At 40.2% G+C, this 20,235-nt stretch overlaps 1 protein-coding gene across 5 annotated transcripts in view; it reads right to left on the bottom strand.

Moving 5' to 3' along the window:
• The window catches only part of SYNCRIP (synaptotagmin binding cytoplasmic RNA interacting protein), a 25,816-nt gene extending 5,686 nt beyond the window's left edge, over window positions 1-20,130 (bottom strand). For 4 of the 5 annotated variants that reach the window (XM_051613923.1, XM_051613924.1, XM_051613925.1 and 1 more), the window contains exons 1-10: window positions 19,932-20,076; window positions 18,256-18,415; window positions 17,247-17,365; window positions 16,956-17,063; window positions 15,113-15,226; window positions 14,852-15,028; window positions 9,758-9,893; window positions 8,741-8,946; window positions 3,678-3,827; window positions 2,312-2,433 (exon numbers count right to left, since the gene is read on the bottom strand). In XM_051613923.1, the coding sequence (XP_051469883.1) occupies window positions 2,312-2,433; window positions 3,678-3,827; window positions 8,741-8,946; window positions 9,758-9,893; window positions 14,852-15,028; window positions 15,113-15,226; window positions 16,956-17,063; window positions 17,247-17,365; window positions 18,256-18,403 (1,280 nt within the window). In that variant the 5' untranslated portion in view covers window positions 18,404-18,415; window positions 19,932-20,076. Of the gene's footprint in view, window positions 1-2,311; window positions 2,434-3,677; window positions 3,828-8,740; window positions 8,947-9,757; window positions 9,894-14,851; window positions 15,029-15,112; window positions 15,227-16,955; window positions 17,064-17,246; window positions 17,366-18,255; window positions 18,416-19,931 lie in introns of all 5 variants that reach the window. The other variant, XM_051613922.1, reaches the window with a different exon arrangement.
• Between the last annotated feature and the right edge of the window lie 105 nt (window positions 20,131-20,235).

Here is a 20,235-nt window from a genome sequence, read left to right as displayed (position 1 = left end):
TCACATATAACTTTACATGGCTAACAGAACTGAAAGAGATGTGTTAAAAAGCAAAGAAACTTACACAGATAAAGAATTCTGACAGCGACAAGTGGTTTCAAACAGCAATGGCACAACGTAAAATGCTTCTCACTAAACAGACACTTACCTGCAAGCAGGTAAGACCACCAACTACATTAATGTACAAATCCCATTCAATCTATAGTCATATGGAGGTTTCAAGAAAAAAAATACATTCTAAAGCTGTAAATATAGTACAAGCTACAAATTACCTCTAAGATGTCACTGCAAACTTCTCAAGTTAATTAGGATATAAACTTAACAACACACACAGCCTTCTATTCCCCCATCTCTTGGAATCCTAAGAAAATGTAAAGCCCTTACAATTTCATAGAATCCTAGGGGTTTGAAGGGACCTCGAAAGATCATCTAGTCCAACCCCCCCTGCCAGAGCAGGGTCACCTAGAGTACATCACATAGGAACGCATCCAGGTGGGTTTTGAATTCTCCAGTGAAGGAGACTCCACAACCTCCCTGGGCAGCCTGTTCCAGTGCTCTGTCACTCTCACAGTAAAAAAATTTTTTCAGATATTCACCTTGAACCTCCTATGCTCCAATTTACACCCATTACCCCTTGTCCTATCACTGGTCATCACTGAGAAGAGCCTAACTCCATCTTCCTGACACTCACCCCTTACATATTTGTAAACAATTTAGTAATGAACAGCACATTCAAAACTCAAACGTGCCTAGAGTGTAATCAAACTAGCTGCCTTCTTACTGTCTTGAATCAGAAGTTCAGAAATAAAAACAATACAGAGAATTCCCAAAAGAAAGAACCAGAAGAGGAACTGAGTAAGTGGTATTACCATACCTCTGACTAGAAGAACAAGAAAGGCAGCCCTACTTTACCTACCTCCACAAAATGAGACATGGGCATCTTAAACAATAAAAGGGGAGGGGATGCAGATAACATACAGCATACTAATATTGGAAGTGACATATGCCAGAAGACTTCCAGTGTTATAAATACATGCACACTATCCAGAAGTAATAAATCTGGGTCTCAGATAATCTGCAGAGAACAGTTGGGGGGTGGGGGAAAAAAAAATAAAGCACACAGCATTATAACTGATCAAGTGCATTTTAAGAAAATCTTCCTTTCCATCACTGGAAACAGGCCATTGTTAGACCTTGAATACCAATCTAGCAAAACTGTTTGTATACTGCAGTATGCCAATATTTTTTTGGTATCACTCAAATTCCGTAAGAAAAAGCCTATCTCTAACCAGAGACAACATAACCATGCAGACAACTGCCTGTGTTGAGAGGCAAGCTGTGCAACCTCCAAACAGCATTTTATACTTTCATTAAATAAACAAGTATTTATGATGGTGTAGCCAAGATACAGAATAACGAGAAACAACTGGAGTTGTGTCACCAAAATATTCAAGCAGAACAGAAAAGGCCTGCCTGGCATAGAAGAAAAGCAAAAGAAAGAAGAAATCCACTTCTTACAGTAACACCAGATGCCCAAGGAAGAAGAACAAAAGGGCCAAAAGTATTATGAGAACTACGAACAGGGCAAACTTAACCAATTCCACGTGTACAGTAGGTCACCATCTGGAGATCTGTATTAATCTGGTAACCTCACTATTCTGTCTTCTTGGATGCTGCACAGCAGAACTAGTAGAAGTTATTTTTGGAAGTAAGGTGGGGGAGGGAAGATGGTTAGAAAAGCTACAAGATATCCAAGAAGGAAAACACATGAGAACATTAAGCAGAACACAACAGCAAAAAATGCCTCTTTTTTTGCCATGTTCAGCATCTATTAGTGCAAGACCTCTTTTAGTATGAGTTTGTAAGCTTCACAGGCAGATCTAGAAGTGGCGAAAGAGAATGCCAGGACCCTCCTTTCAGTGAGTACTTTACTAAACCGGGGGGCTGTATCAGTACTAAGCCTACTGGAAGAAGCACATTTTGCTACATTCATCTACATGACAGATCAGTACAGAGCTACATGAAAGTTTAGAATAAAAAGTGGGAAGTGTGTACGTTTAATGACCTTCAAACATTTTCTCTGGTACTCTCACACTGAATGAGTAGACCAAAACAGTAACTGAGTTTTGACCAACACCACTACTAGATCTGAAGTAAAACGCAAACAGCTGAAATGAATCCCACATTTTAAAAGACATAAAACCTATATTCACTATAGTATACCTACTAAAATACCCAAAAGTTCTAATTCTGTAGGAGAATACATGTTTTTCAGAAGTAATATAACATATGTGCATGCATTTACACTTACATCTGATTTTTAGCCGCTTGTCTCTGAGCTTTCCGTTCTTTCCTTTTTTGATCTGGTGGCTTAGCAAAAACAATTTCAATGCTTTCTCCCTCTAAATCTTTGCCATTCATTTCTTCCATTGCCTGAAGGAATTAACCAGACTTTAAATATACTTCTAAGCATATCTGAAGTTATTGATTTCACTCTATCTTTTAGAAAATCCATTTTAAAATGTTATCCAGAGCTAAAATAACAATGTAAAGCTAAAAAAAAATAATTAAATAATCAGACAGCATAGTACCATGGGTTCCAGAGTCATGCATTTCCTCCTAACTTGGCTCTCAAACCCAGGACTGCATGTCCATATATCTTCCACTCAAAACTGACAATAAGCTTCAATCTTTGCAAGCTGTTTCAGTTAATGAGGTGATGAAACTGTCCTATGTAAGCACAGATTTTGCAACAGGGGAATAAATTTTGAATGTCAGCACACATGCAAGCACTCTTAAAGCTAGAGATCGCCAATTTTTTTATTCCCTTATTTTACTTGTAATAAACGTAACTTTTTTTTTAAAGCCAGAAGCAAAAAAATGAGAATTTAACAGTCTCTCTCTGACCACAAACCCCCCCCCCCCCCAAAACAAACCACCACAAACCCCCCCCAACACACACACATATGGTTCTCATGGGCCACAATTGCTACAAGTTAAATTCAAGTAGGGGAATCCTAAAGATTCTACCACTTTGAAGGACTCAGCATAGGAAAGCCTTGGTGGGATGCACATCCTGTGAAAAGACTCTTTCCATCATCTCCCTAAGCATCTGCTTTAAGGCATTTGGATGAGTAAGAAAAACTTAATCCCCTTGTATCCTGCATCCTCCCACAGAACATAAAAACAGAAACTACATGCAGGAGAGGAATTACACTTTCCCTTCCTGTGACAGATCACAGGAGAAAACACCAAGACCAGGCTAGCAAAATCCAGGAATGATAATTACTCAATGGTCGAGCACCTCTTCCTAAAAAAGGCGCTTATTCCACACCATAAAAAGGAATTAATTATGTTCCTGGAAAATAAAAAATTAGTAAGTTTTTAACCACCTGCCCTAGAGAAACTGCTTTAGATTCTACCAATAATTTGGTGAGAAGTGTCATTTATATTCTGACACTTCAGTTTCAAATTATAACCTTAGATACTCATTAGCAGAATTAGTTAGTATAGGTGCATCTAAAATTCAGTTTTTAAGCTAGCAATTGCAGAGGACAAACTTATCAATGACAATGTGTTACCATTTCCCCAGACAGAGCTTTTTCTCAAGTTAAAGTATACAGCTTCTAAAGCTTACATTTAGTCACTACACACAAAAACATTTTTAGTTCACTTACCTTGACAGCACCATCCCGTTCATCAAAATGAATGAAAGCATAGTCTTTTAGCTTCTTCACTCGCTCTAGCTTTCCAAACTGACTGAAGGCCTTTTCTAGTATCTCCTCTGTTACAGTATTGGCAAGATTGCGTACAAACAAAACTTTTACCTTTAGGGAAAACAAAAACAAACAAAACAAAAACACCAAAACAACTTTAGAAGTATGATCGAATTCCAAAACACAAAATGAAGTTTTGCAAGTCATTACTACTGGCAGTACTGAAAACAGCATTACATTTTATGGACAGGATTTTATATCCATATACATGAATATATTAATTCCGCATGAGCTTGTTCTAAAAATTGACTGATAGAAATATTAGATGTTTTCAAATACGATTATATAAGAGTTAGTACCCTGAGAGTGAATCCAATTTGTGTAAACATTTAAAAGAAATCTAGCAGCAGTAATTTTCAACTCAGAACACTTTGAAACTTGAAAGAAAGCAACCAGGATTGGTTACACACAAAAATAATTAACTTATCAAAATATTTCATTGTTTAGACAGGTTTTTGCTCAGGTATTTGCAGAACAGTCATCACTATAATATCTAGGTCAGAGGTGACAGGCTTGCAGCTCTGAAGTTGCTTAACTCGTGGCTCCCATGCTACAGCTACACCAAATATCTAGCACCAGGACTCTCCATGCCTGAGGAGAATTCAGTGACCTGAATCCACAGGTAGAAGAAAGAACACAGGCAGAACAGGATACTAAGGCTGACACTGACAACTCACCCTTGGACTTTCTCACAAGTCAAATTCTGTCCTTCCCTTGAGGAACTGAAAGCCTATTCCCTCCCTCAGCCAGCTCTCTAAAGCACACACTATGGCTCTTAAGCTACACGGACTGCTATGCAGCTTGTAAGATCAGAGTTTGGTTATCTTTCAAGACATGCACTATTAACTGCCTCATAGTGATATATCATTGATAGATAGTTTCATCAACCACACACTGCTTACAATAAAAGAAAGTACAGAATAGTATGACAAAAGCTTAAACTACAGACTCTTACTTAATACAGCAGACAACATACACTGGACACGAGGAATCACATTAGTGACTCGTTAGTTTTCAAAGACTTGCCCTTGCATCCACACTGAGGTTGCACTAAACAACTGTACATTAGAACGTCTGCATGATGCCCTCCAAGGGTTCTCACAATTTACAAGCCTCTCTTACTTTGCTGGGTAGAGTCCCTTCATACGCTGCCACCACAATCAGGCTATCTATTTACCTCCTACTGCCAAAGAATGCTCAGTTTTACCTTCCTACAATGCAGCTGTGTATCAGCTGCAAAGACCTGCAACTTCTGTTCACATCCCCTCTGCCACTGGTGGTTTCAAATTAGCTGATGACAAAAAGTGAACATTGTACATGGCAGCACTGACTTCCCACTCCTAACCCTGAAGGTCAACACAAATAACACACAATGTGAAGGGACTAAAGAAAGAATGTCTTCCTTTTTGAAGCAAAGCTGTAATCTTTACTCCCACCACACATGGGAACTCAATAAACCCAAACACCCTTTATCTAAGAATTACTATGTAATTAAGTTACAAATAAACAGGACAGACTTCCATAAATCCTTCTCTCACTCACTAGCTGAATTAGGATGGGATACAGAGTTTGGAAGACTGGATACTACAGATCATAAATCTGATCCAATATATCAACTACAGTCTTTGGAAATAGTTACTCTTGCTGATTCTCAGATTACGATAATTATTCCCAGGTCCACAAGGAAATATGCTTCCTACCCTGTGTTAAGTTCCTCTGACATGCCCTGATGACAAGAACCTTTATTCCTTGTAAACTGTATGTGACAACCATTTTTAGGAAACTGTCCTAATTGCTACCTTAACCTTATTTCATGAAAATGAATTAAAGGAAATTTTCTGATGTAATCAATGGTTTTAAAAACCAGTAACTTTCAAACACTTTCTTGCATTTTATGAAAGACAAAAAAAAACAACAAACCACCTACAATCTCATAAGGAACTCTAGGCAACCTTCACTAATAAATCCACAATGACTGACACGTCAGGCAATGCTAAAAACCTCAAAAATCACCATTTTTTGGTTACAAGATACATTAACACAGCATTTTTTTAAAGAAGCAAAAAAGCAACCAATTGAAATTTTTTCCACTGTAGACAAATCTGAAAATTTTTAATACCTTTGGTCATGTTACAGGTTAAGTGTGCCTGAACCAGTCAAAGAGTAAGTCAGAGCTAGGAGACAAGTTAAAGTCAAGGCTGAGAGAAGATTAACCCATTTTTATTTAATTTAAGCTATCTAAAGAGATAAGGGAAATATTAAATAAAGTCCTCTTCATTAAGGCTCACAGATTATACCAAAGATCCATAAATACACACCTAACAAGCAATATACCCAGCAGCTGCACTGTTATAAAGACAGAACTCACTTTCAAAACTGCTCAAGATTAGACTGCCCCCTAATCTTTTGGGATCTGCTCCTTTTCTCTCTCTCACCTACAGCACTAACACTCCAGACTTCCTTACCACATTCTCCAAGGATTACTAGCCCTGCCTCCTATCCTGTAAACTACCAGGCATCCACAAGCATAAGACTATTTAGCTGCTTAACCCAGCACTCCACAACGTCTTCTGTAGCCTCAGCCATGGTACAGAAATCAAGTAAAACATTAAGAAATGTATATGCACTACAGGTATAACAGGAATCAAAATAACCCTGTGGAGAAATTAAGCTATCAAACACAGCTACTGGAAGCTGCAAAAAAGTTCACTTTGGTCCAGAAATCAAGTAACCTATTATACTCTAATCTGTCAGAACAAGAACTGATCTCCTGTAGCAATGTCCAGCTTCAGAATCTTGCTTTTTATTTCATCACAATCAAGGTATTTCATATTTAAGACAACAGTATGCATCCATACAGTACTTTCTGCAACATTTAAGCAAAAGTCTGGAGGAGGAAGGAAAGAAGGCTTGAATAAACATTTTAGAAATTTAAATCAGTAGGTGGCCATATATGGATGAAATGACATGCTGCTTCTGCAAGATAGTAAGAACAATGCTGTTCACCTTCTGGCTACAAAGGTGAATTTGTCTTCCTCATAGTTTGCTCTCATGGGCTTGCTTTTCTAGAATTCTCAACAAAAAAAATGCTGATTTCTGATAACCTACTCTGCCTACTCAGTGTTTCCTCCAGTGTTTCTGACTCCTTTTACCACAGGAATTTGTAAGATTACAGGAGTCAAAAGCTCTCCCTTTGCTCCTGACTGACAGTTCTCAGAAACAAACACAGCCACCTGCAGCTCACATCTGGGATGCTACTGAGTGCAGCAGCAGGTCAGCTGCTCTCTTAGGAGAGAGACAGTAATAAACAACAAAGCAAACAACAAAGCAAACCTAACACTTGTGCCAGACGTGGCCAGAATTTCTCCAAATGCACAGTAAGGGGGCAAGAGTGGAGTAGAGACTTTCCTTGTTGCAAGAATAAACTAAGGGATGCAGCCAGTGAGAAAAGTGAGACACCAATGCTTGCCTCAGCCTCTGCCTTCAGACACAAGGTAGGTGTGCTCTACTTTTTCAGTATTCTCATTCATATAGTCTCACTTTTCCATGTCTTCAACCCAATCTCCATGCCTATCTTTAGCATATAGCACTAGAAGTTTACAAGTTGATTTTTCTGCACCTTTTCTGTTTTTACGTTTCTTCCCTCCTTGTGCCCCATTTCAAATACAAAACAATATATGGCAGTAGCATATTCAAACATATATTAAATGGGGCAAACCACAAAGTTTTTCATTTCTTTAGCCTTTTACTCCACACTTCTGTAAACTTACTTAGGAAAGAAACCTGATTATGACCCCTATCTGCTCATCTATCTCAGAAGTTCCTGCTCATTTATCTTAACAGTTCGCTGGATTAGGTCTCGTCTCTTTTGAGCCAAGAAGCTGAAGAGATAAATAGGCCACCATATTTATTAAGTGCCACCTTCAACAAATTTCACCTGCAAGACTATTCCCCACTGCTGACAGTTTGTGATGACGGGCAAGAAAAATAAAGTCTGCAGATGGGGCAGTCCAAAAGCTTCTGTAACACCTGTATTACAAAAGCAGCTTTTTCCCTAAAGTAAGCCCCCACCCCAACCCTTTTCCCTTATGGCTCACCAAAGAGGAGATCCCAGCCAAGCTATCTTACTAGGTCCATCAAAGTAGGACTCCAGCAAGTGACGTGTCTCAGATGAGAGTAAAAGCACAGACAGAAAAGCAAGCAAAGAGAAAGAGATAAGGATATGGACTAGCTAGGAATTTCCATTAAACAACTCAGCTACACAACATAAGTGAAAAAGACAGGGTCGGGCATTATCTGATGGGGGGGGAAAAAAAAAAACTCAAAAACAGGTAATTAATTTCTGGCAAAATATCACACATGTATATAAAACAGCTACAACATACTTCAAAACGTTAACAGTCCAGACTTCAGTTTCACTGAAATATTCAAAAATCCAAAAATATTACCGGAATTAATTCCTCTCAAATTAAAAAAATAAAATAAAATAGAGTTCCAAATAGAAAGCAACTGCCAAGAGTTCTCAGAAGTAACTGCTAATGACAACTTTGAAAACACGTTCCAATTCTAAAGTTCTAAACAAAGTTCCAGAGTTATAAAGAATTAAGGCTTCTTCTGCAACTGTATCTAGTTTTCAGTCCTTCCAAATATTAAGCTACAAAACAATTTTAACTTTTTAAGTCACCACCATCAAATCCAGATGAGAAATTAAGAGCATCAGGCCTACGTGTCATTTTAGCAAGAATTACGTTCAACATTCAGCCCTGGGAGCACAAAATAATGTCAGTCAATAGAGTTTTCAAATTCACATCAACTCTAGAGTGTATGTGTATTTTTATCGTCTCACCTACATCTCTGTCGAGGAGGCTGAAAGATGCTACTTAAACTTGGGTTAATGTCAGGAAGTACTTACTTTGGGACAAGGCACTTTTAATTATATTATGGTTCCCTTACAGCTTTATTACCTTTGCCATGACTTCAGGATCTGGATCTTCTATAGGATCAGCCCATTCAACCGTAACAACATTTCCCCAAACTTTCACTTTGCCACTCATTAACCTACGTCTGGCTTGAGCGGCAGTTTTGTGATCTTCATATTCAAGGAAACAAAAACCCCGGTTCTTTTTCTTGTCATCAGGCTGATGATACAATATGACATCTGTAAGTCCCTCTGAAATTAAGGAAAATATTTGTTACAGCTTCAATCCATTAATTTGTATTATAAAGCAGGGATTATCTTTCTGGTAAGTATGCATCTAACAAGTGGTTCCAAAAAAGCATGAACACACTGGACTTTTGAGACAATGTACATAATAGAATTTCCTTACCTACAAGACCAACGTTTTCAAACACAGTCATTAGACTATCCTAACTTAGGTTCCATTTTTAAGTGAAAAGAGCTTAGTAGCTATGGAAGAGTATCTTCCTTTTCAGTGAATGAAGAAGAGATAGGGCAGACAAAAGTTGTGCTTTGTCAGTTCTCCTCTCAAACCCATAATCACATCACTTATCAGCATGTGTTTTTTCTATGGATGTCTAAACAAGAGATCAAACTTGCACAATTTTAAGGCATCTAAAAATTTCCAGTGTTGCTCCAAAGAACTTGAACTATACTCTTCAATAACAGAGAAAGCCATCAAATGTTACTGTTACCAGATTATACATCATTAGTAAAAAGAGATGCTCATCAAATTACAAAGAATTCTGAAGCACAGAACTAGATACTTTCTCCAACTTGCTTCAATTTTGCCATGAAAAGTTTTAAAACATCCACTAGTATTGAAATAATTAAGACTTCTATTTCTTTGAATAGCTTTTTAAACGTTACACGCTACTCTCTAGGTAAAACTAAAACCATGCACCTAGTCTAATCACAAATACTTCAGCCCCCAGTACATCATCATCTAAAAAAGCCAAAAACAACCAAAACACTAATCATGTTTGACACTTCTCCAGCTCTACAAAACAAGTTACTGACTTACCTGTTACTTTGCTAAATTCTTCAACAATTTGCTCCTTGGTTTTACTCTTAGGAATAGAACCAACAAAAAGCCTATTATTGGCAACAGAGATGCAAACACCAATGTGTTTTCCAGAACGAATTTCATGGTTGTTGTACTGAAAAGAAAAATAATTGGACAATCATCAGTTATAGACAATTTTCACTCCTCTCCAACAGCAGCATACCAAATACTTTACTTTTGCCAACACAGCATTTAGTAACACATTAAATTCTTGGAACTTTACACATTCTTATGATGTATATTCAACTGTTCTGAAGTATAACTGTGTTTCTGTAATATATAACCACAATTCCTTCCCTTCTTGTTCCAAGACTCTTTCTTAATACATGTTTCTTTAGACTTTTTCATGTAGAATCATGAAAGGTAAATCTTATGTCCAAGTCATCAAGGTCAAGGCACTCCACAACAGTGCAGAAACAAATGCAAGTTCCTCTACAGATTGCACTTAAGACTTCTTGAATTGTGTATAATACAAAACAGGATTTACAATTAACATCCGATTTCCTTTTACACTTCCATAGTTAAGAGAAGAAAGAAAGCCGTGATCAGGTCTTCTCCACAAAATGTGCAAGAGCAATTGGCAAATATTTTCCAAAGCACACAGATTACATATATTAAGATAGTAAACAGCAAGAACAACCTTCTACTGACTTGAAATCCTAAGACTTCTGTTCAAATGCTTCTCCCGTAACAGACTGTTTAGAAGACACCCTGAGCAAGTCAGCAGTTTAAGGAAAAAAAAGAAGTATTACTGTAGACATCTGTTGATAAAAAATGCCTTTCATTGAGATGCAGACAGAGACATGCATCATCCAAATAAGCAGCAGGGAGGTCAACTGGTGGTACATCAACCCCTTTCCAACTGGAAGTCCTGCAACAGACAGGTCTTTAGCGAGGAAAATGTATTTTGTAGTCAACATCTTACTGACAAGTAGCTGGACAGCTTCCTTAAGTTTTATCTAGCTATTTATTCTACAAGTTATTTTGCATTTGGTGATAAACCTTCCTGCATCAGCAAGTTCTCTCACAAGCTCTTCTTGCTTTGTGCACTAAAATCAGGATGAAGGTGCTTGTTTCTTTATGTTTATCTCATGCTAACAAAAACTACATCACTGAAAATTTTCAAAGCTAGCCAACTGCACGAGGAGAACTGTACATGTGAAAATGATCTGGAGTGGTACCTTCCCAAGTAATCATGTCTCAAAACATGACTTGTATGTAAAAGACTTCTATTGACATATCTTTTGCCCTTGTGGCAGAGGAACAGTTGACTTTAAAGTAGGAAACAGCTGCATAGGAAGACTATATGTATATATGATAATCAATAAATAGACTTCCACATGGTAATGAAGAGAGTTTACACCAGCTTAAAAAAATCCTTTAAACACCTTTTAAAAAAGTTGACAGTTTCTTAGTCTGGAACTAAGACATAAACTGATTCTTCATTAACTGAAGTATATATTAAGTAGCATTTCTTTACATTAGAAAGCATTTTTTTTACTGAGGGTGGTCAAACAGTGGAACAGGCTTGCTAGAGAGTGGGTGGATGCCCCAAGCCTGTCAGTGTTTCAGAGGCATTTAGACAATGTCCTTAAAATGCTTTAACTTTTGGTCAGCCCTGAACTGGTCTGTCATTTGGACAAGATGATCACTGCAGGTCCCTTCCAACTGAAATATTCTATTCTATATGGATAACAGAACATACCATCCGACTGTTTCTAATAAAGTCTAAGACCAAAGTTTGCCTACAGATTCAGTCCAAGAAGAGCTGCTCACACAACTCATAGCAACAAAATAAAAATTGGTAACTTAAATTTAAAATGTTTTACCATATTGCAATTCCAAATTGCCAGTAGCTTCCTGTTGTTTTTTTATACTACAACACATTAACTACTACTTTTTATTGTATGTTTATCTTAACACAGAGAAAACAGTCTTGAGCACAAAGTTAGTGGGGTTTAGGCAAACAGTTTGCATGTGATCTGTAAACTTATAAATGAACAGGCCAAAATCATGATGTGGGTGTAGTGCCCAAACAGTCAGGCTGCCAAATCAGCTGTGTCAGCATACTGCTTCCCCTCCTGTCACCACTGAATCAATGCCTGAAGTTAGTAACAGAAATATCGCTACCTCTAGACTCTAAAATATACAGGGTTTGGTTTTTCACTAAATTGTGTAAGAACCTACTCACTAACAGGTCAAAGTATGTCTCTCTTCTTATTTTATCCACTTAAAACTTTGAGCAGCAATTTTAGTTCATTTCCAGCAGCAAGTGGCAAGTTGTGCTGCTATGCAGAACTGGCAAACTGCTTAATGGGGCCTATTTGCATACCACACCTGTACCTGCACTTTGATCAAGCTGACACTTGCTCTAATCAAAAATACACTGTAAGCTACTACAGGTTTTCACCTCACAAATATTCATCCTGTACAGGTCTACAATAACCTTAATCACTTAGAAATAATTTGAAAAACTGAAATCTAACAACTTCCTATGAAAAAGAAGGGAAAATTGAGTATGTGTGCAAAAGAACACATGGGGAGTTTTAATTCTTAAGCAGTATAAAACAGAAGGTAAACGTAAATATGTCAACAAGGGAAAAAAATGCTTGATGTTAAAAAAAATAAGATGAAAGATTGTCAGTGCTTCTATGAACATTTGAGATGCCACTTCTACTCAACCAGCAAGGGTTAACCACAGTGGATTAAGTACTGAACATAAAATTACCTACTGTTCAAATCTCTCCCAGTATCAGGCCATAGCTTTTCTGAAGCACAGCCCCAAAAGGATTTCAAACACCAGTTAGAGAATTCTCCCCTTTTTAAGTGGCTTAAAAATGCATATGCATAAACAAAATCAGGCTTCAAGCTTTTAAATTACAAGATTTCTCCCCGTTAATTAATAGGGCAAGTCAACATTAAGTTTATTAAAAAAAAAATGAGTTTGGTTTTACATTAAGTTGTTATACAGATTGTGGATGAAACACCAGCAATGCAAACGTTAACTGTATACAAAATACGTTACACCAAATGCAAGAGCCTGAAGACAGGTCAGTTTATTCTCTGCTGCAGTATGGGTACTGACAAAACCTCACAGCTGTCCCTTATTACTCAGAAGCCTACAAGCAATGCAGAGATCTAGTCTTATTTTGCTATACTTTAGAGTCCTGAATGGGAAAAAAAAAAATGAAGCCTCTGAGAAGAGGATGGGAAATAACAGAAGAACCCCTATCCCATAATGACAAAAAAGCTGGGAAATAAGTTTCATACACATCAGAACATTACAGGTAGTAACAGAAAGAACACCAACTGTTAAAATACTAGGATATGAAAATAGTTATGACTAAGTGTTTAGCATTGCTAGGTCTTTCAGCAGCCTCTCTCCCATGCATGTGTAACCAACACAAGTGACAAATTTTCAACTGAGCTCAATGGCCAAATTTTGCTAGTACCCCTGCACATCCCTCTCCTAAGCAACCTGTGAAACTTAATACACCAAACTAGCCAGCCAACTATGGTGGAAACTATTCAAAAGCTGACAAATGCCACAGGATCTAATTTAAAACTAACCCTGCTCTAAACAGGTTAGCATGAAGGCTGAAAAACTGCCCCATCAATCCTAACACTTTCCAACTATTACACTCAGTGGCTACTTAACTGAAAAACAGATCACAATGTCTTTTTTTTTCTGCATATTGAAGCTAAGCTATAAAGGGACACAAAGTACCTCCTTCCTTTGTATCACTTAGTGGAAGACTGAGGCTAGGATCTGATGTTAATTTTATGGAAACAAAGCCTGAATGACTTCTCAGAATGTGCTGCCTAAGTGAAGAAAAATCCCTCTGTTTGTTTACTAGGTGCCTCTTTGACAATGTATTTGATTTTATTCACTGTTTTGCTAAGTCATGTGCATATCTCTTAAAGAGTTCACACACAATATAAAGAGCTAGGTTGATAACGAAAGTACAAAGAGGCATACGAAGTTACCCTCATATTTAACACAGGAACACCAACCTTTCTCACTTAAATATCTAGGATATGCTGTCATGCTTTTTTTGTACTTCCACTTTTGTAGGTATTTCTGTATTTTTTCAAAACACACTGCCATCTTCAGCTTGATTTGTCTGCATCAACTCACATTGTTAACACATCAATAGGGTACTTCAGTGGTTTAACATGTACCTTATGACAAAACAGAGATTTTAGCCCTACTATATTAGTACACCTCAGAATGAGAACAGTTAGCACTCCTGATGGTTAGAACTGCACGATGATCTTGGCCAAATCAATGTAGTAACTAGCTTCAAAAATTCAAATTCAACTAAACTGGGAAAATAAAGGAGCAGTGTGAGGATCAGGGTGGCACTTCTTTCCCCTCCTCTTTTTTAAGTGATGGATACTTCATGAACAAAATGTGGAAAGGCTATTAAGAGTAGCCTATTCCTTATATCAAACTATTGACACCTCTGTGTAAAAGAGAGGAAATGCTTTTTAACCTGGCAGGGTTTATAACTTTTTCCAGTCAGTTGCAGCAAACAGAACAGACCCTGAACACTTAAAGAATTATTATTTCCAATCTGAAGTGTCTTATGAAACTCTGTGACTTCAGGAACATTTTTTCCAGTGTGGGGCCCCCTGCTGGTGCACGAGCAAATCAGAAATCACAGCCAACCTGACCAGAACTCCCCGTGTCCCACAAACACCCACACACCACTTCTCCCCAAAATTCAGCCAGATGCTAACAGCTCAGAACTCGTTATTGCCAATACAGCTTTTGTTAGTAATAACGGCTCAACTAACTCGACCCAAAAGCAGCCCATCAACTTTTCTCTTCCTGTCCTTAATACAATGTAGAGATGTCTGAAAAAAACAACAACAACAAAACAACAACAAAACCACACAACAAAACACCTAGTGGACATTTATGAAATGCCCGCTGACATTTCAACTGACAGTTTCATCTTAAGCATTCAAGCATTAGGATCAGGAAAACTGCTTATAATCCAGAGAGTGTTCTTAACAAAATAAAAATTAAAAAGTAAGACAACTTACCAATTTAACAGCTTCCTGAGCTGCCTCTTTAGTACAAAAAGTGACAAAAGCATATCCTCTATTTAGACCAGTTAGTGGATCCATCATTAAGCGGAGATCCCATATAGGGCCGGCTTTCTCAAATAACGGAACGAGTTCATCTTCAAACAAGTCTCTTGGAATCTTGCCCACAAATATCTACAACAGACATACAGAGTGGTGTTTATTAAAAAATACTTCCAATGAATAAATACATCTACATAAATATCTCCTCCTCCGTACCTCTGTACCAACAGAAGGCTGCTGTCCTGAATATACAGACTCTGGAGGAGGTCCACCATACTTTCTCTGTCCAGTAGTCACATCAAGAGTGTAGCCGGTTCTCTCCAAGAGTGCCTTCAAGTAAGAAACTTAAAATTTTAAAATCATACGCAAATTGAGCTAGTTTAAATGCAACTTCATTTTCATTGACAATCAGACACTCGTAATTTCACTTAAACTGGACTGCTTTACAACTCCCATGGACGAACAAGCCTACTGCTAGTACTTCAACAAGAAACTTGCAAAGCAATTGTTAGAACTACCAGGTAAAGAAACACTGCTAGAAAATTAAAGATTCACATAGTTTTCCCAATTCCTTCATTGTCATACAAAAAAAAAAATATAGGCCAAGTAATAGAACAGCAAGCTTCCCTTTAATTACAAAGATCTTAGTCTGAGCCACTTCTTGTTTTAGCATGTCCAATCCTGCAAAACATTTACACACAGAAGTTCCCTCCGCTTAATGAGATTACTCACAAATGTAAAGTTAAAGAACACATGCTTAAGTGTTTACACCCCTGAAAACACTGCACTGACTACTTCAGGAATCCCACCACTGAAGTGGTGGTATTATAGTATTACCTCTCTTCTCCTATCCTCCCCAAACCCCCCTCAAATTCCTTGCAGGTACAGACAGCATGCCAGCACAACTGACCATAACTAGAATCACTGCACACAGTTACAGATATAATACCAATTGTAAATGCTAGATGAAATTCAGTAGGAAAATATATGAGAAACTCCTCTGAAATCTTTGCTATTATTTTCACACAAAAACAGCAACTCTGCAGACAAAGAAACAGCATGTAAACAAGCCTGATTATAATCAAACATTAGTAGCTTCACAACTGGAAAACTGCAGTTACTTGAAATGCTACAGCCATCAGCAGTAAAAGCTATGCTACTTCAAGTTAGTTAACTGAGTCCTCACATTGTTGCTGTTTTATCTGGTAGCGACAGAAACTCTTATCAGTTTTTTTGAATTTATAATTAATGGCACCCCAGCCTCAAAGTCAAGAGAAAAAAAGATTTTCTAGTTTCACAAGCTCCAGGGTTATTTGCAATATATAGCACATTCATTTTCCAGTTTACACATGGAAAGTTACAGCTGAAAGATTCGCTCACTTTTTAAGGTATCAACTAAGCATAATTAGACAATTTTCCTTTCCCTAAGCTTTGGTAAAGTTGCTCATCACAGAATTTTAAAATAAATCATAGTATGCTTAACTCTTGAGTCTCCTGCTGGTAGAAAACTTGGTCCAAGAAAGAATATGCCAATTACTAAGACAGTTTGGGGTACAGTTTATGAGAACAGTGATTATGTCATAAGAAGTGGGCTAAAACCTAAATCCATTACAATCTGTCTTTCCAGACACGTGGCATCTCTTCCCTAACGTAGGGTTGCTATAGACCTGAACCGAAGGGCAGGAAAAAAAATAAATAAAAGAACATAACCAACCAATCACCAATAGCTGAAGTTACACATTCTGAACTCAAAGATCTATGCTGACAAGTGTCTTGAAAACTTTGAACTGTGAAACAGCAGAACTGTCTTAACTAGACATAAAGCAAACTGTCAGATCTTTTTCACTTTTATATACATTCAGTTCCAGAAATGAAGAGTGTATTTTTCCTCTTGAACAGGATGAAGTGTAAGATTAAAATGCAAATGACAGCTTTCAAATAATGACAAATAATCTTACACAGCCTTTTTAAGAAAAAAACAGTTCCAAAAGAATCCAGGTACCTATTACAACAGCTTTGAAAAAGCACAGGTAGACGGCATAACTTTTTAGGCACATACCTTAATTTTTGCCTCATCTGGTCCTTTGCTAGAATCTGCCACCTTGGTCCCCTGTTTTTCCCTCTGCCTGTATGTCTTCATGACTCCACATAAAAAGGCACTTTTGTTCTGCAAAAGATATATCAGTATTCAGTTCTGAAACATGACAAGCCAGAATATTATTTTACCTTGAACTAACATAGTGCCCATTTTACATATCATCTATGGATCAAGGAAGAGACTTAAGCAAACCTCTGTCAGTCAACTAAAGTTTATCCCTCAATTGTTATATTCTAAATTGCTTAACATTACCTGAACATGTGAGAGATCACTGTCTTTAAACTGCTGAAGCACTGCCAATGCACCTTCTTCATTAAATTCCTTTAAAGCTTCAATAGCTCTTTCATCTAGATCACTATGTGCAACTAGCCCTAGAGAAAAGAAAAAAAATACTAATTATATTTGGGAAGCAATCTGTTTAACCACATTTAACACATCTAGCACATTTAAGTGACCCCTAAATCAATCACTGCTTAACATAGATTACTATAGCTAAGGAATCACTTAGCTCTTTTAGAAGGAAGTATTTAAGTTTATTCACCTATTTTTTATCAAAGTGTCAAGAAAAGTTAGAATTTGGAGTACTAATTACTGCATTTACATATTCTTCTGATTTCTGTGAAACTCAGATGTTGTACAGGCCAAGTTTATTTTCAATATCCTGAAGATGAACTCAGAAGGATCTATGACTTAGTTTGCCTAACCATGGTACCTTGGTACGTTTTAAGACGACTATAAAGCCAGATAAACTGCAACACTGAGAGTTACCACCACAATCCAAAACATCAAGCTTAAAAAATCCTAACTATCACCAAGTCCAAGAAAACCAGTACAACAGCCTCTGCATCCCTGAGCTGAAAAACTATGTCACCAAGTACCATTTACATGAGAAGATGAATACCAAGGCTTGAGTTACTTAAGAGTTACCTACAACTACTACTGTAAAAAAAAAAATGCACAAAGACCACATCACCTGCTCCTCCTAAAAAAATCATCTGTTGCCTATTCCAGCTGCTGCTATGGTCACCTGCATACTTTTCCTCCTTCCCACCCCTCAGCCCAAGTGGCCTGGCTCACAACATTCCTCTGAAAAATACTACAACAAATTAAAGCACTGAATGTAAAACAACCATAGATTTTTTTTTTTGCAAGACTGCAGTTCCCATACTTTTGGAAACCACAAAAAGTTGCTAATTTAGCCCAAAGACAGCAGAATCCAATAAAATATAGTAAGTGTGTTTTTGCAAGTTTTACATCTTACCTGCAACGTAAATTTCATCTAGTTTTTCAGCAACTTTCTGTGGTAAACCAGCATCAAGCAATGTCTGGAAATGCTCAGAATGGGTAACTGCAGCAGAAGTATCCATGGGCTCTTCAGTACCATTCCCATTAACATGTTCAGTAGCCATGTTTCCAGATATCTGTTCAAATGCAATAGGCATCATAATTATGCTAAGAAGATCTTCAAGTAGAACAATTCAAGTGACAATACACGCAGAAGACTGACTGCCCTATTCTCGCGAAAAAAAATTAAAATAAAATATTAAAATCGTTGACCACGTTCCTGATACTTTTTCGTTTCGGAAGACGCATAAAATTCCTCAAAAGAAGCACTAACACAAAGGAAAGCCCTAACACCACTGCCTAGCGGGAGTGAAGTAGCTTTCACTGCAGGTTTTACACAACCCAGCCAGCCACTCTGACTCACCTCCCTCTCTCTGTCTCTCCCAACACACTCCCTAAGAGGCTCTGAACAAGTTAGAAAAGGAGCAAGAAGCCAATGGCGGGGGTGGGAGGAAGAGCAAACCTACCACATGCAGCCACTGCTACCAGCGCGATACCGTCACTGACACCCGCTGCTGCCCCCAGCTCCCGTCGCAAACCGGCTGCCCCCCGGAGGGAGCCGCCTCTCCGGGCCCCAGACGCGACCGGGATCCCGTCTCGCCTCCACTCCGGTATCGGCCGGGCAAGCGAGAGGAACAAAGCGCTCTTCCCAGTCCGCACCCACCCACGGTGGCGGCGGCAGCCGCCGCCATGAGCTCGATGGAAACACGTGCTCTCCGCGTTCAGATGTCCTACAACTTCCTCCAGTGACCGACTTCCCCCCCTCCCCACCACTCTCCCGCAGGAGGAGCGGCTCCCCCCCACCCCACCCCAAGCCCCAGTCATTCCCCACCTCTCACCCTATTCCCCCTGGAGCGCGGTTGCAACACCTCGGGCCCGATTTCACCACTCGGCCGGGAGCTGGCGGCTCCTCCCGGCCCCGCCGCCACCCCCCAGCCACACTTCTCCCCGAAACAATGCAGGGGCCCGCCGCCAGCCCCCGCTCCCGGCCGGGAAACGCCGCTACCCGCCGCCCACCGCCTCACGACGTGACCGGGGACACGCGAGAAAGACCTGAGCGGCCCCTCTCCCCACGCACACGTCCGGGCATCGAGGTCGCGGCTCGCCCCGCTGCGGAGCGGCTCCCCGCGGCCCGGCCCGGCCCAGCCCCGCACGGGCAATGAATGGAGCGGAGGAGCCGGCAGGACAATGAGGCGAGAGCCACGCGCCCCACGCGGGGCCGGCTCGGGGCCCCCCCGGCCGCCGCCGCCTCCCCAGCGCCGGCCAGCTGCCGGGCCTAGTGCGCGGGCACCGGCCCAGCCCGGCCGCCCCCCGCCCGACAGCAGCGGCCACGAAGGCAGCCAGCTCCTCCACCCATCACGCAGCGCCTGGCAGCCGAGCCCCAGCCCGACAGCGCCGCAGGGCCCCAGCGTGAGCCTCCCGACCCACCCGCCGACTCCCCTCAGCCGCCTCAACCCCGTCCTGCCGCCCGGCCCTGCCCCGGCCCCGGCCCGCTCCCACCCCGCTCCCCGGGCGGCTGTCGCCGCTCCGAGCCGCGCCGAACCCGAGCCCGAGCCCGCCGGCCTGCCTGCCTGCCGGCGCCCGGCGCCTGACCTGTCGCTGCGGGGGTGAAACGCCGTGCGAAGGGGCTCGGGGCGCGGCTAGCGGCTCGGCGTGCTGAGGAGCTGCCCCCCTTCTCCGCTCCCTCGGTGTGTCCGGACAGTGTGCTGGAGCTGGCGTAAAATGGCGGCCGCTCGAGCGCTCACGCCGCTGCTGGCACCAACCCCAGCCCCTTCCACTCGGCTCGGGGGGGGGTGGGGGGGGCGGAGGGGGGGGGGGGAGGGTGGGGGGTGAAAGAGGAGGAGGCGCCGCGCGCGCTGGCGCAGCCCCAACCCCGGGGTCTCCCAGGCAGCTCCGC

Source organism: Apus apus, chromosome 3, assembly GCF_020740795.1.
Source record: "Apus apus isolate bApuApu2 chromosome 3, bApuApu2.pri.cur, whole genome shotgun sequence".
Lineage (NCBI taxonomy): Eukaryota > Metazoa > Chordata > Aves > Apodiformes > Apodidae > Apus > Apus apus.
This window is presented reverse-complemented; position numbering and strand designations above follow the sequence as displayed.